The following is an 18,533-nucleotide window of genomic DNA, read 5'->3' as shown; positions in this document are numbered from 1 at the left end:
TCGTTTATGTCTTCTTAAAATTTAAGAAATTTTTTAACAATAGAAAAACATGTTTGGATCGGCGATGACCCAAAAGACGTAAGAATTAAAAATAATTAAATTAAAAGTAATAACGAAAATTACAGTCAATAAGGCCACTTACGATCAAAAGCAGACGTTGCATAGCAAATTCGCTCCACATGTATTTGCACTGATCAAATCCCTTGTCAGCCATCGCAGTATCTATGCTTCAAATCAAAGCAAGGATTAGTTATCCGTGTATTATACTTCAAGTCTAGAATTACACGTTATTATAATCCATATTAATAATTAGGCTGTATAATCATATTATGCGGTTATAATAACTATTCTAAAGCACCGTGTGTACAATATACTTTATCATTCGAATAATGAGTTCGCAATATACATATGTAACTGACCATTGCCATTCTCACCACTCCTTGCAAGTTCCAGCCTTATAAGCAGTGTTTTATTTGATTTACGGTAGATTGAGATCTAATCTGATCAATTATCGGGGAAGATGAATTTTTAATGTCCAAAGTATTTCTTTTCTTCATAAAATGCAAGTAAAATATGAAGTTAACAACACCATCCTGTAAGAATACACTCAAGACTTACTCCATGTAGATTGGGTTAAGCTATAATAAGTATAAGTCAATAATCTTTTAAACGATGAAAATACTTTCTTTTTATAAAACATATATAAATAAATTTAAACTAACTTCTTTGGTAGATTTTGAACATTTTAACATTATAAAGACATTAAATTTCTAAAATTTGTTCTTATTTTGTAAAAAAAATAATAAATATTCAAAGTCACTAAACTGCATAATTACAATACTAGTAACTTATTGCGTGGGGATAAGTATTGTGGCAATAAGTTGCGTAGTGGCGATAATTATCGGGTGTATTATCCTACAGAAACATGTAAAGTATTCGCACTTTACTTCCACTTAATGGAAAGGAGAGATATTCTGAGTGTTAGAGATATAAATATCTACCCTGATAACTGACTAAATCAGATTTCGACCTATGATCAATTAATAAAACAAAAAAAAAACACTACTTACAAAACTGGAACCATAGAAATATAAAGAGCTGAAACTTAAGGAATGGTAGTGATAATGGCCGTCAATTAACAAAATAACAGGCCAGTTAATAAGACAATACGTATATTACGAAACTCACTATCATAATTATAATGGGAAAGTTTCTAACAAATCTAAAAATGTATACAGACGCTACAAGATACATATTTATTGCAAGTATATATTTCACAGAGAAATCCACATATTCAGTGAGACTATCTTTAATATATATTATAATATGTTCTGTCTGTGTATTATAATATAATATATACAATGTATGTTGGCTATTCATGCTGTATATTAATTTTGTACTAAATATATATTTGCAGTAAATACTATATATATATTTTGTAACTTCTATATATATTTTCCTATTGGTTTCAAAATTTACCAACATAATTATGATTGTCGTATTTTATTAAACGGCCAATAAATTCTCAAAATGTTTTATACACAGTATAGGTACCACAAAAATTTTCTATGGTAAATATTCAGACACTTTCATGAGCCATTCTATATCTATTCTATGTAACATAAATATTTAGTTTTTGTGTTTTGCATTGTGTTTATATCGTAATATATGTATATATATCTGAATAACCATTGTAAATGAACTCATTTAGATGGCGATTATCAGAAACGAAAGGAAATACTCTGAATTGCGCGCGTGAAATCGTATGTTATACTATGTCACTTATAAGGTGGAATTATTCAATGTAATTTCGTTCCATGATAATGCTACAGTTTACAAGTAATATTAGATTAATATTAGATTATTACATATTATAGCGCCGTTTTCTCCGTTCTTATAATAAATATAAAAATAAAACGAATTTATGTTCGTACTCAGTACATTTCTGCGAAATTTATTTTAAGGCATTTTACATGCATTTTACATGCATTTATCCATTTATTTATATTTTCGAATTTTGATGTCACAATCTTATTCTCTTATTATCGACAAATGGAAAAACGATTAATATATTAAGAAAAATTTCAAGAGAGGAAAAACTTGGTTTATTTTATTAATAACTAGATTGCGGATTTGTATGTACTTATTGTAAATTTAAAGATGCTAAAATGTACAAAATGCACATAATATGCAAAAATATAGAAAATGTTCAAAGTAAAATAATTGTTACAAGATTTAGTGGGTAATATTATGGTGGTTATGGTTATTAAAATTTCTAACTCAAATTTCTTGCATATGTTGACAAAACATTGTATGGAACTCGGCGCATTTCAGCGTGTGATTTTATTTATACAAGTGACACGTGGAATGTGCCTCTGTTGTTTTTATGTGTATGTTTATCAAACCTCTTTCTGTCATTTTTTTTTTTTTTCCAGAATTTTAGATTGTCGAATAGATTTTACACAAATATTAAAATTAGGTACATCTTGAAAAATGTAATATTAAAAATGATAGATTAAATGAATATGTAGAAGAATATTTATGTTCGATGTATAGAATAATTTTTACAGAGAATAGCACAAATTAAAGAAAGAGTACGAATGGAATATGATCCAAAAAATTTAACGTACAATGATCAAATAATTATCGGACAAAATAATAATTGTTTAACAACTGACAGTTCAACAGCTTGCTCGTAGTCCATTAATATTAGCGTCAAATGAAGACAAAAAAAGTACATCAAACAAACAACAATCGTGAAGGAAAAAATGATAAAACCCTTACATACCTTAGTCGCTTTAGCAAAATGAGTATAATGCAAATAATCTTCGCAATACAGTAGTATTTAACACTGTATAAAATATAAGGACGTGCATGTATTTACATCCAATACGCGTCAGCCATTACACTCGTCTTGTATATCTAATGTCTCAGTCGAATACTGACGAATATCCAAGCTGAACTTTCATTGGTGCATTTTATGGTTGTGTGTCGTACAGTGAGTTGGAATTTAACAATTGGTTGTCTGTATCGAATAACTGCATGTTGCATAATAAATAACTTTCGAGAATTTTAAATAAATTATATCTTCTAAATATTATATTTTAAACATTATATTATAATTTCATCTTACACACGATATGCATATTTGGTTATTTATAGAAAACAATGAAAACAATTTGTATTTTATTTAACATTCTATATTTTGTATACATTTTATATACATGTTAAAGACGTGTAAAATAAAAAAAAGTATAATTATATACAAATAATTACACATTGTGTATATACATATATTATACTTTTATTAATTAAAAGGAAATGGAAAGTAACAAAATACAATAGATAGATTTGGCCTCTTATTGCAAGGAACTTCACAAATGTAAATAGATATTTTGATTATAATATTTAATTTATTCTAATTATATGTACATCAACATTATCCTTACTCTAAGTCTTGAATCTGAAATATAATAATTATATAATATATAATATAAAAATAATACATTAAAAATACCACAACATAATTACTATTCAATATTATTAAATAATTATTAAATTAATTGAATGATAGTAATACGCACCTCTTGAACCTTTTGCATTTCTTGCGTTAATAAATTATCCAATATTTCTTGAAGTCTTTGCCTCAATTTAACGTTTTCAATGTTGGCTATTGCAAGCTCTTGTTGTTGTCTTCTTTGACGCAGTTCAGCTAATTCCGCGTGTAAAGTCGCCAGACGCGTTTGCAGCGAATCTACAACATTTAAACACGAATTGTTTGTTCATATACACATTTGTAATACGAATTTATTACATACGTAAATATAACAATACCTTTTAATGCAGAAACACAAGGTAATTCTGAAAAGTTATCTGAAATGATATATTCTGAATGGAATTGTTCAACTTTAGGTACTTTTGATAGAGATGTATCCTCTGTTTTTTCTACGTCTGCTTCCATATTATTGTCACTTTGGAACATTTCTTTGCTGAATACTGTGCAAAGTCTGTTATTTGATTCAATATTGCTAGGCCTCTCTGAATATGCAGCTTGCATAGAATTAGAGTCTGATACTCTACTGTCTGCAGAAAGTCGACTATTCTCATCCAATTCCATTACATTTATATTTGCTTCCTCATCATCTTCCTCACTATCACTTACAGGTTCGCCAAATATGTCATGTTCCGCTATACAATATAAACAATAATATTTTATTTATCTTACATCATAATTTTTGTATTTCTGCTTATATCTTACCAACTTACCAACATCAAAACTTTGAGATGTATTGCCATTGATACTTTCTCTCTTAGTTTTCACTGTACCAGATGACGAGACTTTGCTTGGTTTTGATTGATCTTCATCTTCACATATCACCTCCCACTTAACATTAACTGCATCATTATCCACTCTCAACAAACGTTTAACTTCTTTCTCAATTTCTGGAGCTTCCACATATTTCTTCTTCAAGGTTTTTCTAAATCTTCTACGTCTTACATTTTTAGTAGGTGGAGTTATACCATGTGGCCACAGAAATTTTTTATCTACTTTATTAGGATCTTTTTTCTTTTGCCTAACTGGAGACTCCTCATCTGTGGTAGTGTGATCATCTTCTTCTTTGCAAATTAACATCTATGAACATTAAAATATAACGAATTATGATAGAAATAAAAGTTATATACATGAACAATATAAAACTGATTACAAATAACTTTACCTGACATATATCAGCAGTTTTATAGAAACTCTTGTTATCAATAGTTTTTAAAGATTCTACAATCGTTGGTAAGTCAACAACCTAGAGTTAGAATATTCCTTTCCTTTATTACCTTTTCGTATTATTATATTTACATATAAATAAAAGAAAACTTATTGCGATTTCACCTTTCCATGAAGAAGCCAATGATCGAATCTAGCCTCACCATAACGCATATCATTTTCCAGTTTTATACTTAATCTATCTTTTAAAGACAATCCATTTCGTAGTGTTTCTCGTAAAACTCGCGCCGGTTCCTTAAAAAAATTAAATCATTTGTTATAGTTATACAAAATTTCATATTATTCGCTTTACTATTTTAAATGACTGAGATTAAATATTAAAATGAACTCACCGGTGGTAAACGCAAAATAAATTGACTTTCCAATTCTACTTGAGTCTCACTACTTTTTTTATAATCTGTATTTGGATGACGACTCATATTCCTTCAAAATTAAAGTATTATAACTTATAATAAGTCTTTCTAGAATATGTTATAAATAAATCGAAACTGTATTCTGTCCAATTCACAAATGACTATGATCTGTACTTCAAGTGTTCCGTTTCACGATCATATAAACAGGTCTCGACGTCTACTCAAATACCAAAGCCTGCCGAGGCCAAGAGAAAACTGGAAATTGAATCGTGAAAAATCAACATGGAAGAAAAGAAGGTTTCCGTTTTGCGCATGCCTGACATGCTATGTATGTTTCATACAGAGATAAAAACACTACTCATTTGTGTCTGTTCGCAGAACGAGAACTTCGTTGTCTTCCATTTTGATCTTTCACAACTCAATTTTCAGACGGTTTCCCCTAACAAGTGTCGATACTTGTTTATATGATCATGGTCTGTCAGTTAATCGAGTCAGAAAAAATAAACATAACCAGTCACGTTATACTACATTATAGTCTGTCTAGCGCATGAACATATTCCTATGTTCATGATCCAACTAGACAAGACAGTAAACGTAAACAAAACGTGATTGTAACCGCAGCAATCACGAAGAGATTATGGATGGACTATACGTATTGGTTTTTAATTGCTAACGAATTATGATATAAACTATATTACTGCAGAAAATGTTTAGATTGAGCTGTTTGATACATTTGTTTAAGTGAAATAGATATATTTGCTTAATTTATATCATCCGTGATTTATATTAATATTGTATCTTCCTGTGGTTTTCTCATATAAGAGGTTATGTTCGCAAAACTAGTTTTCTATTTTATACCTCAGAATCGTGAATCCCCGATCTTATTTTTCCTAGTAATTTTATTTAATTTTGCTTACTCGGTTCTTTGGATAGAGATAGAGATACATACTAAAACTAGAACTACTCGAATGTTCAAAATTTGTAATTTTTCATAGAAATTTTATTAGTTTGTATTAATGCACTTTTAGGTATTTGAATGATTTTTTAATAAAAGATATGGGTAGAAGCTTATTTCTCTTGCATTGTATATTTTTTCATGCACCTTTCATTTTGATTCCTTTGGTACAAGTTTTATATCTTAATCATTGGTAGTTTTAATGTTAAACAAAATGTAAAAAACTATTTTATCTTTTATTACATTTAACTTCCAACAACATTACCTTTATTATAAATAATTAAAATAAATAATATAATGATAATATATATTAATAATATGTATAAAGTGACATATAAAAACAATACTAATAAATATAATGAAATATAATAAATATAGATAATATAATGATTACGTACAAAGAATTGAATATAAATAAAGTAAGGTACTCAAGAAATATCTCTGATCGAAATAATTCATTCAATTTATTAAATTATAGATACGGATAAAAGGTTCTTATTTATTATGACTCAGTTATATGACGTAATGATAGCCACTGTCCGGTTTGTTTAATGTAAAAGAATATATAGGTAGCGTTTCTTTTAGATTACGCTTAGTGTTGTTCTGAGAACGAATTAGATTTAAATCCATTCTTTAAATATTTCATTTATATCTCACACCTTACACAATTATATCATATTTTATATAAAATCAGTTTCTATATTACACATTTTTACTTGTGCAACGTAATATGTGAAGATACGCATGGGCATCAATAAATTCCGGTAAATAATTTGCAAAAATATTCTTCATATGAGTTTCTGACAAACAATTGACACAATCAATCTATTCACAACACCGAGCATTTAAGATGTTTCTTTCACTATGCTTTTTTGGACGATATCGATGATACGTGTATGTATATATTTATTGCAAACTATTCACAATTTCTATCCATAAAAGCATTATTTTTAAAATTTTATTGATTTATATTATACACGACAAGAAAATATTTATCATATGATTTTCGTGTGATTCTTTAGTCCTATTATACATTTCATTCATTGAATAATGATTTTATTGATTGAATAATGAATTCAATTGGAGATCGTATTAACGTACTTAATTGTTTCGTTACTCTACGGATAGAGTGGTTCATGAAAGTACTTGAACACTTACTATAGAAAAATTTAAAGTTTATATTATATATGTTATACAAAATATTTTGAAATATTAGCACTGTAATGAAATACGACTATCCTGATTATATTAATCAGATTTGGAACTAATCTGAAAATGTATATAGAAGCTATACGAGATATTTATTGCAGACATATGTATATTTAGTAAAAGACTAAAATTATAGCATGGAACGAGTGTTAAAAGTGATCGTACTGAATATTTGGGTTTATTAACTATTTAAATATTTTTGTGATCTTTGTGAAATATATACTTATACTAAATATACTTATTATAATTTCTATACCTATTCAGATGCTGCAGAAAATATTTGTACATCACTGTATTTATTATAGCTTTACATACTAATTAATTAAGTTCCACGATATTAAATTTCATATCATTCAATAGTATTTTTATATGACCATGAAAATTTAATACTATGAAAATGAAATATAGGACCTGGTAAAAAGATGCTTTATTGGGAAATAATAAAGGCAAATACTTTTTGTAGTCATTGTACATTTTCAGATTTGTCTCAAATTTTATAAATATAATCATGATAGTCATCTACACTCTGTATAGCGCAAATGAAATTTTAAAATGTTTTATATAACACATATAATATATTCGTAAAAGTTTTTTATAAATGTTCCAATGCTGAGTAATTATAGATCGTGTGTGTCGTTCCTGGGAGCAATTTTCGTTCGTTAAAATGTTTACGCTTTATCGAATCTGCATCAATAATAAGGAATATAATAGCGACGTTTTATGCGTCGTACATCTTCATTCTGAATAACTTAGTAGGCCCATATGTTTATAGTTAAGCTATAACAGCAAGTGATCAATGGAACATCGGACTTTGCGCTCGCGCCGTCGTACTTCACTCGTCGGTGTATGTATATTCCCTTTTCTTTGCTTCGAATGTTTCTACCTAATCACTAAAAAAATCAGTTAATTTTCAAATCGTAATTGAAATTTTAATTCTGTATAATGGTGAATATGTAATATTCATGTCGTCGCCGTTTACATTTTAATACACTTCCTATAAGTGTAATTAATCATTATCTGTTATAACATATATAAGTATTGACTGGACAAACAATTGTCCGAAATCAGGTAAGTTATGATTACTTTATCTAATACCTTTTTCAGATATTCATTTTGTAAATAATTTATTTTAATAGTAATATTTCTATAACTTTAGATGTATAATGATATAATGAATGGGATATCTAACGCATTTCAGGCATATTACTCAGAATTTTTGCTTTGTTATTCTTGTTGGAGTAATTGCTATTCGTTATAGTGCTTATTTTGCAAAGAAATGCATCACGTAAAGTTGCATAGTTATTTAATTATCATTACATAGCATTTTATAATGACATACATTATCTACTGTGTCCATTATTACGATCAGTACCATTCTTTTAATCTTGATAATTACTTGATAATAGTTGGTGTATCTATAATCATTTTTCATTTTGCAATATTCACTTTTATTTTTTGCTTTTGTTATTGTTATTGTTGTTATATATTTGAATATTTTTATATTAAACTCCAATGTAAAATTATATAGTAAGATTATGTATGTTTTTAATGTAATAGTTCCATCATGATTTCCCAACCAATTGTGGTACCTGGAGGTGAGCATCAAACATCACAATCAGAAACCCACTCTATGTCTGTTGGAAGTACATCTGATTGCTTTAAGACCATGACACCGCCGAATGTAAGCGGATTATTTAGTAACCGTAAGTATCATATAAATATTATAACATTTATATTGTGAAAAGATATTTTAAAAGTCATTTTTATACTCTTAAGAGCAAATGTACCATGAAAGGAAAAGTTATGGATGGATAATTGATGAATATAAATATCGCTTTACTTGTATATATGATTATATATTATGTATGTGGGAATTACATATTTATAGCAAAGAAATACGAACTATAGAACAACTTTTTTAAATTATAATTTAGGTAATGATAAGTTTTTAGTGATTTAAATGAATAGTTTTGTCTTGATACATATACATATACTATTTTTACTATATTATACTCTTTTTTTTTATTACTAACATATATTTGTAATTTGTTATATTTTTTCAAGAAGTAAGTTTTGAAATTATGTATGTATATCTATATTAGTGGCTATATTGTCTATATAATTTTAGTGGCTAAGGATATTATTTTAATAATTTATTGAGTATTATTTGAAATGAATATAACAATTATCATTTAAAGGTTTTAGTGACCGTGGATATGGTAGATTACCAGGTAAGCTAGGTAGGCTTATTAATATATATTGTGTGCATATAGTAGCAAGCCTCAGTATTAGAATCATAAAGATAAATTAGTAGATATGTGTATACACATATGTATAATATTCTATTTTCAGATTACACATATTATTAGCATTCTCTCATTTCCAATAACTTATTGCATCATCACTTTATGTTATCAAATAAACTATAAATAGAATTTACAATACACAAATTAACTTCACTTATTGTTTAAATATGACCTCCTTTAACATTATCACATTAAACAAAAGGATAACTTGTGTTATTAGAACTATTAAAACGCCATGCTATTGAATGTATCAGATTAACATAATACATTCATGCTGTTAGCACATTTTTCACTTTTTAGTATGTCATAGTATATTATATAACATGAACATTTATTCATAAGTTTATATAAGGAATATTATATGTAAGCTAGAAAATAATGTTCTTCATGTCTTCAATACTTCTGATGCACGAACCAATTTTATGTTACTCAGTGTAGTATAATAGATGCATGTGTTAGTGTTAAAAATTTATTATTATTCTTGTCTTATGGTTTTCAATAGTACGTAAACAGTATTTTTATTTAGAGACATATTTCTCAATTTTTAGAACATATATAACATAATATACATTGTGACAACAATGTGTAACTTGTGCATGTAACCTTTTCTGGTGCATTTATGGACCTTTGCATGTTGTAATAGATGTATACATTTTATTTAGTACTAAAGTTCCTTTGCTTTTGCAATTTAATAAATTTAATTAAAATTTGGAGCTACATTTTATATAATTAAGTTTACTGCAAATTCTGTCTTTAAAAATTAATGTTATTAGCAGTTCATAACTAGTGTTGCTGAAATGGATTTATACTTTAGAATGTGATATGGTGTAATTTAATCTTAGTATCTTTATTGTTAAGTAGCTTATAGTTCAAAAATTTTTAGAGTTTGTGATTTTGAAAAATAGATATTTATATAAGCCTGAAAAATACATATTTACATGAAACAGTTGTAAAAATATTGATAAATAGTAATTGTAATTGTGAACAAAACTAAATATATAGAACTAGTGGATCCACAACCTCGACGAAGCAGTGTTCAAGTTCAATCTGCAACATTCTCTACACTTCCATCAACAGAGTCCCTATCAACAAGTGTAAATTTTGCAACTGCTGCACCTCCACTATCTCCAGGTATAAACACAAAGCTATGTTAATATCATAATGGACAATTATTCTAAATTTGTCAGGTGCTTCTTTAAATTTTGTGTAAATTATTACTATTTCTTGTACAAGTAGTTGATTAGCTGTAAAGAACTGCATATTTTTTATTTCCTGTTTGGCTTATATTTTCCTTTCATACTATGCATATTATTATTCAGATTTGTAAGCTCTGAAATGTAATTTTTGTATATTGTATAATTTTCTTTGGCTGACAAATTATTAAATATGTATATTAAATAGATTAATATTATGAATATAAGTTTTAAATAAATAATATTTCTGTATAATAATTACATATAAAACTTATAGTTTATAAGTATTACATAAGTTTAACTTATGACTAAGATAAATACAATCAAATTTTGTTAAATGTGATCTTTAACATAGATGAAAAAAAATATGCGATTAAAAGTCTAATATGAAGATGCTAACTGCATAATGCGTTATGTTAATGAAGCTATTATATAAAATAATTTTATTTGTATAACATACTGTACTATGTAATAAATAAGGAAGTGTAAACTATTCTTTTTTAAATTCTATAAATTTTTCAATGAAACTTGTGAACTTTTTTATAGAACAATGAGTTTTTATTTCTGTATTATTGGAATTCTATTTGCCAAGCTTGTTATGTAAATGTTTTAAGTTTGATTGTTTTTAAGGCTTCCGGTTTTAATTGATTGTAAATAAAAAGAAGTTATATTAAAATTACTAGTGTGATAATCATAATTTTTTATATAATTCATTAAATCATTTATCAACTTTGAGTAAATACTATCGTTTGCATATTTTCCTCATTTTAACAAACACATCTAATAAGAAAATTAAAAAAATATTCATAAAAGTCATTAAAGATTTTAGTTCATAATTGTATTTAATAATTTATTTATATATAACATACATTGTTTTAAATCATATAATTCACATACTAAAATTATGATAAATATAGATATATTCTGAATAATAACTGTTTAATATTTTTGTTTGTAACTATTTTTGAACATTAATATTTATTGCTAAGGTAATATTTAATGAATGTAACTGTATTTTTATGTTGTTATTTATCAGTGTTTAATTGATATTTAAAAAAATAATTTGTGAATAATTTAATTGTTATAGGTTTAACAACTACAATGGGGGAAACAAATCAAAAAACAGATAATGCATCTGATAAGGTATAAAATATTTAGTCCATTGTTTTAAGACATTTAAAAGGTATTTATATTTTATTTTTGTATAAATTTTAGTCTTTAGATTCTTGTAAGTTAACAAGAAAAGAATCATATAAGGCTCAAAGAAAGAATTACCGGATGGAGAAGAAAAGAGTTGCCAATGAACTCTTAAGTTCGTTTAAAGATCCAACTGTTATTGTTATGAGCGACTGGCTTAAAGTTCGTGGTACATTAAAGAGTTGGACAAAACTGTGGTGTATCCTGAAGCCTGGTTTACTATTGCTATACAAAAGTCCAAAAACAAAAGTGCTCATTTATATTACTTTTAAATAGAATATTTATTTGTTTCATACATAATTATACTCATATACTTATTACAGAGTAATCACTGGGTGGGAACGGTTTTACTTAATACATGTCAAGTAATAGAACGTCCAAGCAAGAAAGATGGATTTTGTTTTAAATTGTTTCATCCCTTGGAACAGTCAATATGGGCTCCAAGAGGTCCAGAGAAAGAAGCTATTGGTAAATAATGAATTTTCTACAAATGAAGAAAATATATTTCTACTTAATCATTTTTATAGGTGCGGTTGTACAACCTTTGCCAACATCTTATTTAATATTTAGAGCACCTTCACAGGCAGCTGGTAAATGTTGGTTAGATGCACTTGAATTATCTTTACGTTGTTCATCTTTAATAGTACGCTCAACAAGTGCATTACCGCGTGCTTTGCCACATGATACTACAACAACTCATGAAACTCAGTGGAGTGAAGCAGATTATGAAAAACACTTTGATGAACATGGTAGGTATAACAGAACAATATTTTTTATAACGTATCAAGATGTATGTTATATTACATAAAATGTTAACTTTTATTATATTATTCCTTTTCTTTTAAGAAATTTACTTGATATAAGAAGTAACATTTCTCTTTTATACATTAATACATTATAATTGACTTTAGTACAAGGACAGCACTCAGAAAAATACTTAATTAAGCTTCATTCATGGAAGTTATTGGTACTAATTATATTGTTATTGTCATTCCTTTCCTGACTTTTGTCACCTTAAACACTTGCTTTAATATCCACAGTATGCTTGTCTAATTATGCTCCTCAATCACCTACAACACCTCAAAGACGTTTGTTATCGTGTCCTCAGCCTTTAACACCTTCTATGTCAAATAATCCTAAAAGTGTTTGTCCTTCACCAACTCCAATGTTTCAGCAGTTATATCATGCAGTAGCATATTGGGAGAAACAATTTTGCGATAAATCTCCACCTGTCGCTGCAGATACAGATATTATTTTGTCTTCGAATACTGTAGACATGTTAGGTGATGGAGATACTTATCCCCATTTTGAATCTTCTATCTCCAAGCCTATTATGTCTTGCACTCGACGCATGACTGTTCCTTCTGTACATGTCCTGGAGTATGATACTCCAACAGTAGTAACGCTAGATCCTATGCACTCCTCACATATAGACCTGGACGACATTAGCCAGCCAGAGAACGGAGTAGCAGCTGATGCAGAAATTAGTGCATCAGACAGTGAATCTGAAGGGTCAGCTAAAGAAGATCAACAAGAAACAATTAACGAAACTCTATATGTTGCGAATGAGCAAGAAGTCCTTGGAGCGGTAAAATAAATTATATTGTATTTCGTCTTATCCATAATCGAAACTAGAATTTTTATATTTGTGTTTGATACAGGCTGGAGAAGTAGTTACAGAATTACAGGAAGAACAAAAATCTTTAATATGGTTCTTGATGAAACAAGTTCGACCAGGCATGGATTTATCGAAAGTAGTCTTGCCGACTTTTATTTTAGAACCTCGTTCGTTCCTAGAAAAACTGGCTGATTCTTATTACCATGCAGATTTATTGTCCCAGTAAGTATAAATTTGTAGATTTTAAGAAACATTTGAATAAAATTATTATAGATACATATATGTGCTTTGTTTCTTGTTCTTACAGAGCAGTAGTGGAAGATGATGCATTTACACGTATGAAAGGTGTTGTTAAATGGTATTTATCTGGATTTTATAAAAAACCTCAGGGTTTAAAGAAACCATACAACCCGCTTTTGGGTGAAACTTTCCGCTGTTATTGGCAGCATTCTAATGGTTCAAGGACTTTCTATATAGCTGAACAGGTGTACAATTATTAAAATTTTTTAATTTTTTGTAATTATATGTACTTGCTCCATCATTATTACTACTACATACTTATACAAAACATTTCAATGTTAATAGTTATCTCATCATCCACCTATATCAGGCTTCTATGTTACAAATCGACAAGATGGATTTACTATTAGTGCTACAATTATTGCTAAATCTAAATTTTATGGTAAATATATATATTTCTTCGTTAAAAAAAGAAATGGAACGTTTTGCTAAGACAGTCATTATATGAAAATATATATTCCATTTTTCAGGAAATTCAACATCAGCGGTTTTAGATGGTGTTGCAATACTGACAATGTTGCCCAGAGGAGAAGATTATACAATGACGATACCTTACGCCCATTGTAAAGGTATTCTTATGGGAACATTATCTATGGAATTAGGTGGGAAAGTTCATATAAATTGTGAAAAGACAGGTTATCATACTGAACTAGAATTCAAACTCAAGGTAATATGGATTGTTACATAAACTTAAAATAATAGTCATAAAATTAATTATATGTGTTTGTGTGATTACTCATTCAATAGCCATTTCTTGGAGGTGCAGAACAAATGAATCAAGTTACAGGAGGAATACGTCTAGGAAAAGAAACTCTTGCTATTATATCAGGCTATTGGGATGGTCAAATATTAATTACAGATAAAAGAACTGGGGTATGTTGATTATTTAGGATTCTATACACAGTAATTAATAGTTAAATTGATCTATATCAACTAATCTTGCAGCAAGAAAGTGTGTTTTTCAATCCTACTCCGGAAATACGTAAAAAGAGATTGAAAAAGTACACTGTACCTCTAGAACATCAAGGTCCATGGGAAAGTGAGAAATTATGGTACGATGTTACTCAGGCAATTAATGGCGATGATCAAGTTGCTGCTACTGATGCAAAAACTCAATTGGAAGAAGCACAAAGAGAGCGTGCTAAAGAACGAAAACTTAAAGGACAGGAATGGATTCCTAAGCATTTTGTTCAGGTATTAAATAATAATAAAAGAAACTGATTTTGTAAGCTCCTATTTGTATTTTGAACAATATAATTTTTTTAATATTATCAGGATATTATAACGGGTAACTGGGTTTATCGACATGCGGATGTTCGACCATGGGATCCTAGAAATGATGTTGTACAATATGAACAAGATTACATAGTGCGTACGAAAACTAGACACAAAACACCAATTATGCGTACTGGAAGTATCGTATCAACTGAACCACAGACACAGGTATAGGAATTAAATAATGTAAATAATACTTTTATTTTGTAAGTAAACAAATTTTTGATGAAAACAAAATAATTTATTATTTTTATTGATGATTACTAATTATAATACGATTGTAATAATCATTCAAGTCAAGATTTTAATTATTTATATCCAAAGGAAAAAATAATCGTGTACTATGAATACATTTTCTTTTTTTCATTTTTTCAAAACGAAATAACTAATTTAAAAGTTTATCACTTATGTTTCAGGTTCCACTTCTTCAAGCTGAGTCACGTTCTTCGCTTTCTGTATTAAAATCTTCCAAAAGACAGTTGTCTAATAATTTACCATTAACAGAAACCGCTCATGATTCTGGAAGTTCCTCTGCAGAGGTACACTCAGATTCTAGTCAGTCAGTAGGTAAAAGAAAACGTTCTACGGCTAGGTAAGTTTTTCTATTATTTTTCGATTATAGAATAACGACTAATAATACTTTCCTTAATTTTAAACATGGAAATATTTCTTCAGGATAATGGATGTTATAAAGGACATAGAAAGACAAATGTTGGAACATGGTGATAGACTTAATCATATAAAACACATATTAGAACAACTTGCTATAATACAAAGAGAACAAGTTTATCAACACCATAGTATAAATATGTTGAAAAGCTTCATTGATACGATTCTTGTTATTATAATAGTTTTCTCTGTACAATACTTTGTAAAAATATGGACCGATGAACCTAGCGGAGGTTGAAGAGTATGATAACAGAATCGTAGTATAAATTGTATATATTATTTATCTTCTCTCAATTCAGATTATCAGCTTTTGCGTCAGGAACAAGCTTTGAAAGGAGAAATCTTAAAATTTGAAGTACCTAATTTACACGTGTTTTTATCGGAAATAATAAAACACGCCGTTTTTAATAGAATACCGCTAAAAGGATAGAATAAAAAAGTTTAAAACTATTAAAGATATACTTATTCAGGTAATCGCAGTGCAATGTTATTTTATTTATAGCTTTTGGATAGTTTAATATTTTGATTTGTAAGATGATACGTTATGGCTATATAAATGTAAGCTACATTTTCTAGTGATTAATATAACACTTATAGTCTTTGTTAAACGCTCCTCACGCCAGCAATGAACTATACAAGTTAAAAGGAATTTTTTTGAGCTTATCAATAGTAATATTTTGAGCTTATATATAATATTTTATGTGCTAATGCACAAGAAAATAATTATATATTTATTCAGAAATTCTAATGATGTTGTAGTATTTACTGCAGGCGCTCAATAGTAAATGTATTGATGATAATAATAAGATAATTGTAAAGATATAACAACATATATTATTATAAATTTTATTATCTTGGAATTATGGCGACTATAAAATAGGAAAAGCTAATTGCAGTTTAAAGTAATATATAAAATTAATTTTATAGTGCATCAGTATTATCATTTTGATTAATACAATGAAATTCCTAATAAAATAAGTATCAAATATTAAAATTGTGCACATGATATGAAACAAGAGTTGCATCCAAATTTTTGGTACATAACTTAAATCATGAATTTATTTTGTATCATTTGCATCTTCCTGTTAATAAACATATTATGATGCATTTAATATTAGAGCAATACTATGCTTTTATATTTAGAATGAGTTTTATTGATGATTATTTTATACTTATATAATTTAAAGCATGTTTCTAAATATGTTTACAAATTATTGAAAATTTTTTGTAATTTTATTGAACATACTTAAATGTTTATTTCAAAAATAAAGATGAACTTCTAAATAGAATATCTTTAGTAAAATAAAAACAATTTAGGCCACAGTGATTCCATTGTTGAAATATCAATTTGTAATGATAATTTTTTAATTTAATAATATATCATATCAAATTAAAAATATTGACAATATACATACACTCCTCGCCTTATTTTTTAACTGTTATTACATATTTAATGCAATTTAAGTGAATATTATTTTTTTAAAATAGAGGAATAAAATATTCCTTAATTATTAATATCTTTATTTACATAAAAATTATGAGAAAAATTTTATTCAAATTAATGTCCTGTTGCATGAGTTTTCAGCCACTGAAAGCACAACAATAAAAAGGAATCATTAATCAAACTTTGTATCTTGAATGAGTAAGATGTAATAATAACAAATAGCTTTTGTTGGAAAAAATACAAGACAAAATGCAAAATACAAATACTATTTATTAGTATTTGTAAATTGTAAACTTGATACTATATGAACAAAGGTGTCATGTTTTATGCTTGTTTAATTTGTTTTAATATGCTTTACAATATAATAAGTAAAAATTGTTAAAATTCGTTAAATATGTTAAAATTCAAAAGTGATTTTGAGTTCAATATAAGAAAATTTGTTTTCATTATAATACAAAATTTCAGAAATGTCTATTCTTGTTATATGTTGTTCACTTAACACAGATAAATTTTGCTTATTAACTCTTTTATTCAAACAGCTGAAAAATCATAAGTTATGAGAACACACTGTATATTCCATATTTCTTAAAGCACTGCAATTAGCTGTAAAATTTATTTTTGTTGTATAAATTCACATACCTTTTAAATGTTGAATCTGATTTAAATTTATTTAGTCTGTATTTATAAAATACAGAATGACCGATATTCAAGTATAGCTTTAAAATCTACACTATACTTTGCACAAAACTTCGTAATTGTTTCTCATTTTTATTGTTTAATTTTCTACATAATATAACCCTTTATAATAATTGAGTGATTTTTGATATCTTAAAGCAAAAATGTTAAAAGTAAACCATGAAGTATAAGTATTGTTAAATACATAACCACCTTCTAATTATTTTTTATGATATTTATCACGTCGTGAAATGCTTTCCGTAGTAGAGTACCTGATATTTTTATATTGTAACTTATTTAAGTTCAAAAGATTATAAATATTGATTCGTTGTGATAGTTCGATGTGTAGTGTTAAGATTATCGAAACAAGAAAGAAGGTATCGTGGAGTAATTAATAATATTTTTATGTTATAAATTCAGACATATAAACTTTATATGTATAAAGAATTATATATATAAATAATTAAAAATATACACTACTTCAGGTTTCTTAATGTATACATATATATGTATCTTTTTAAATATTTGCATCATTTTGATTTATTGTGTGTATTAAGAA

General features: G+C 27.2%; 2 protein-coding genes across 6 annotated transcripts; one reads left to right on the top strand and one right to left on the bottom strand.

The window, feature by feature from the left end:
* Positions 1 to 142: 142 nt before the first annotated feature.
* LOC132905018 (transcription initiation factor TFIID subunit 7) lies at positions 143 to 5,368 on the bottom strand. 2 transcript variants are annotated; one of them, XM_060955923.1, is made up of 8 exons: positions 5,113 to 5,368; positions 4,886 to 5,014; positions 4,719 to 4,799; positions 4,267 to 4,633; positions 3,835 to 4,188; positions 3,585 to 3,754; positions 2,789 to 3,463; positions 143 to 227 (listed from the first exon to the last, which is right to left on the bottom strand). In XM_060955923.1, exons 1-7 carry the CDS (start codon positions 5,197 to 5,199, stop codon positions 3,446 to 3,448), a joined length of 1,206 nt encoding a protein of 401 aa, XP_060811906.1. In that variant the 5' UTR covers positions 5,200 to 5,368; the 3' UTR covers positions 143 to 227; positions 2,789 to 3,445. The 2 variants fall into 2 exon arrangements, with proteins under 2 accessions (XP_060811906.1, XP_060811907.1); XM_060955924.1 differs by having other exon boundaries at positions 143 to 222.
* A 1,304-nt stretch (positions 5,369 to 6,672) lies between these two features.
* Positions 6,673 to 17,527, top strand: LOC132905010 (oxysterol-binding protein-related protein 8). Of its 4 annotated transcripts, none has more exons than XM_060955907.1 (17): positions 6,673 to 6,852; positions 8,855 to 9,000; positions 10,606 to 10,734; positions 11,884 to 11,939; positions 12,012 to 12,242; positions 12,317 to 12,461; positions 12,521 to 12,742; positions 13,427 to 13,581; positions 13,655 to 13,833; positions 13,919 to 14,096; positions 14,197 to 14,293; positions 14,382 to 14,578; positions 14,659 to 14,784; positions 14,857 to 15,105; positions 15,187 to 15,354; positions 15,603 to 15,778; positions 15,862 to 17,527. In XM_060955907.1, exons 1-17 carry the CDS (start codon positions 6,833 to 6,835, stop codon positions 16,091 to 16,093), a joined length of 2,706 nt encoding a protein of 901 aa, XP_060811890.1. In that variant the 5' UTR covers positions 6,673 to 6,832; the 3' UTR covers positions 16,094 to 17,527. The 4 variants fall into 4 exon arrangements, with proteins under 4 accessions (XP_060811890.1, XP_060811893.1, XP_060811892.1 ...); XM_060955909.1 differs by lacking the exon at positions 6,673 to 6,852 and adding an exon at positions 7,884 to 8,141; XM_060955908.1 differs by lacking the exon at positions 6,673 to 6,852 and adding an exon at positions 7,884 to 8,365.
* Positions 17,528 to 18,533: the final 1,006 nt, after the last annotated feature.

The sequence above is a fragment of the Bombus pascuorum genome, chromosome 3 (assembly GCF_905332965.1).
Source record: "Bombus pascuorum chromosome 3, iyBomPasc1.1, whole genome shotgun sequence".
Taxonomy (NCBI): domain Eukaryota; kingdom Metazoa; phylum Arthropoda; class Insecta; order Hymenoptera; family Apidae; genus Bombus; species Bombus pascuorum.
This window is presented reverse-complemented; position numbering and strand designations above follow the sequence as displayed.